This window comes from Kryptolebias marmoratus, linkage group LG23 (genome assembly GCF_001649575.2).
Source record: "Kryptolebias marmoratus isolate JLee-2015 linkage group LG23, ASM164957v2, whole genome shotgun sequence".
Lineage (NCBI taxonomy): Eukaryota > Metazoa > Chordata > Actinopteri > Cyprinodontiformes > Rivulidae > Kryptolebias > Kryptolebias marmoratus.
In genome coordinates this window covers 752487-755849 of record NC_051452.1, presented here as the reverse complement: position 1 = coordinate 755849, position 3363 = coordinate 752487, and the positions used below count along the sequence as shown (strand labels likewise).

At 45.3% G+C, this 3363-nt stretch overlaps 1 protein-coding gene across 1 annotated transcript in view; it reads right to left on the bottom strand.

Moving 5' to 3' along the window:
* LOC108246499 (transmembrane protein 163) overlaps positions 1–3363 on the bottom strand; it is a 35936-nt gene that overhangs the window by 4709 nt on the left and 27864 nt on the right. Inside the window, exon 5 of the mRNA XM_017434080.3 lies at positions 2671–2767. Within this exon, the coding sequence (XP_017289569.1) occupies positions 2671–2767 (97 nt within the window). The remainder of the gene's footprint in view (positions 1–2670; positions 2768–3363) is intronic.

The window sequence follows — 3363 nt, the reverse complement described above, 5'->3', positions numbered from 1 at the left end:
GGACAGAGCCCTGGGGAACTCCTGATGTGACAGATGAAGGCTCAGAAGTGAAGGTTTTGATCCGGATGAACTGAGTGCGGCAGGAGAGATATGATTTAAACCAGTTTAGAGGAGTCTGAGTGATACCAATAGAGGAAAGTCTGTTGAGTAGGGTGGCATGGCAGATGGTGTCAAACGCTGCACTCAGGTCGAGGAGGATGAGGATGGACAGCAAGCCGGAGTCAGCTGCCAAGAGGAGGTCATTGGTGATTTTTATGAGGGCTGTTTCTGTACTGTGGAGGGGACGAAAACCAGACTGAAACAGTTCATACAGGTTGTTGTTGGATAGATAAGTGTGAAGTTGGGATGCTACTGTCTTTTCAAGAATCTTGGAGATGAAAGGCAAGTTGGAGATAGGACGGAAATTATTGTGATTATGGTGATCAGCGCCAGGTTTTTTCAGGATAGGGGTTATGGCAGCAATTTTAAATGATGCAGGAACTGTTCCGGTGGAGAGAGAGGAGTGAATAATGGCAGAGATGAGAGGGAGTATAGATGGGGCACAGGCTTTAACCAGGACTGTTGGAAGAGGGTCAAGCAGACAGGTGGACAACTTGGACTTGTTAATGAGGCTTATGATTTCTGAATTTGTCGGGAGCTCGAAGGAAGAGAAGGAGTGGGCTGGAGGAGAAAGTTCAAGAGTAGGACAAGGGGTCGGTTGTGAGCTGAGATACTGGTGGATCTTAACAATTTTACTGTCAAAAAATGACATGAGGGAATTACAAAATTCAGTTGAACACAGATGTGAAGGTAGGGAGTCCGGGGCTTGGGTGATGTTCTTGTAGAGGGAGAATATTGACTTGGTGGAGCCTTCATTTGAACAAATTAAACCAGTATAGTAGGAGGATTTGGCTTGATTGATACAGTCCTTGTAATGCAATATGTGAGTTTTGTAAATGTCTTTATGAACAACCAGTCCAGTTTTCCGGTGGAGCCATTATATTATGTACATTATAATGTTGTTTTTGTAGTTTTAATTCATGTAAATACACAGGTGGAGCTGGAGAACACTCCACCAGCCGCCACTGTGTTGGTTGCGGCGGCCATATTTAATCACGTTGGCTCCAAACGGTAATCAGCTGTAGAGGCACGTCCAGAGATCGTTTCCTGAAAGTTTCACCAACATCTGTCGGGTGGGTTCTGAAATATTTCGCCAACAGACAGAGTTTTGACTCCGGCGGTTTTAAGCAAAGATTATGTGTGACGCGTCGATCTCGGGGCATGTGGTGGGGATGACTCTCAGCTACCGCCACGACAAATTTCACCTCGACACCTATAAAAACGACCGAGTTACGGCCATTTTTGCGCTTTCGAGGTTTGATTAGCTGCGGCGGCCATCTTGAATTGTGGCGACCCCGAAAGTTAATCAGTCGTAGACGATCATCCAGCGATTACTTCCCGAAAGTTTCATCGAAATCTGCCGAGTGGTTCGACAGATATTTTGCTAACAGACAGATTACAACAAATAAAACCAGTGATGATGTTTTATTCGTGTTCTGTTGGGTGTTCGGGTTATTAAAATGATTAAAAACAAATCTACAGCCATGATTTACGCAGCGCAGTCATCTCTCTCCCCGAAGAACGATCTCAGAGAAGCCGTTGCTAAGGAAGCTTCTCGTTTCCTCGGCCGTTTCTACGGCGATGACTGCCTAGCAACAAGGGGGACGTTGTTGGTTTCACCCCGTTTGCTTTCTTTAAGCCACCGGAGTACCCGGTGCTGTAATTAGCTCAATTAGGACCACCTGTGTTCAGGCTGGTGGGGGGGGGGGGAGTCACGTGACCTGCGAGGAGCACAGCTGCGGTGAAAGAGGCGGAGCCACCTCCGAGTAGAGCCGGGGCGGATCGATCCGCAATATCGAATATTTTTTTCTTATCGATCTTTTGCAGTTTCGTTAAGAGGCGGTTGACTCATCACGTGACTCAGTGAAGCCACGCAACCTCAGCAAGCCCCGCCCACTAAAGTAGCTAAAGAAAAAAAAAAAAAATTTGTTTTGTTCTCCTATTGTTTCTGTTTATCGTGTTGATATTTTTTTTTGTTAAACTATTTTTAGGGACAGCTACAAACTTTGTCCAAATTCTGTCCAGGTTTTAACAAAACAATTCAAAAGGAAAAACTACAAAAACAACTAAAAATGTCAGAGGTTAGATGAGATATCGCACTTCCAGGATACAAAGTATCGGTATCGGATCGATACCAAAGTTTGAGCAGAGACCAGGAGGACAGCTTGGTTCTGAAAATACACATTTAATCGATCTTTAAATCCAAAAGAACTTCATATTACCTCTCTCTAAACTACTCATCAAGTCGGACGTACTGACAGCTCGCGCTTAAAAATAAAATAATTTTTTGGTTTTGTTATTATTGCGTGTTTTCAAAGCAGAACTGTGACCCCTGCTGGCAGAATGAGGAACTTCAACATCGAACAGTTATTATCAAAATGAGGCGTACTTTTTGTTGAAAACTCCTGGAGTGATGTCATCGGAACATTCCAGCCTTGTATTAAAAAAAGAAAAGAGGACTCCACCAATGAGCTAGCGTTATATGAAGGGATTTCCCAGCACTAAGGCAGCTAATATGCTAACATTTCACACCGGAGGATCGTTCTGCGCGTCGCTTCGATCGGCTCTCACCACTTCGGGCAGCAGCTTGGTGGCGAGGTCGTGGACGGCCTTTCCCATGATGCACAGGGAGGACAGGATGAAGACGACGCCCAGGATGACGCAGGCTCTGAGGAGGGAGACGAGAGGAGTCGATGAACTCAAACAGGTAGATCTCATCGACCGTTTTCAGGCTCGTCGCCTTGAAAACTTCAACAAACATGTAAGGAAGCGTTTTCAGGAACTTTTCAGGAAACCGTCAAACGCGCTACAAGGAACAAGTGATCACGGTTCGGTGGCGAGCCGGTCAAAGTTCAAGGTCGTTTCTTTTCATTTGGCGTTTATTTGATAATGACAGATACAAGACAATCATAGCCGTGGCTAATTCGCAACACCCGTCCACAAAAGCAGCGGTCCCCGACCTTTCCAGCTCCATGGAGCGGCCTTTAAAGGTGCGGCGGATAAATCCAACAAAATAAAACGACACGAGCGACATGAAAAACATAATAAAGGTAAATCCAACGTGTCCTCGCAGCTTTGTTAGCTGCGTTATCAACATGAATAACAGCCTCTCCTCCCCCTGATGTTCCCTGTGTTTAAACACGCCCTTCAAAATAAGAGACACCACAAAGAATCCAACTCCCCATAACGCTGAATCAGTGGAGCCCTGAGCCTGTTGCTAAAAGTAGCAAAGGGCTAGCTTAAAAGTAAGGTAAAAGTAGCAAA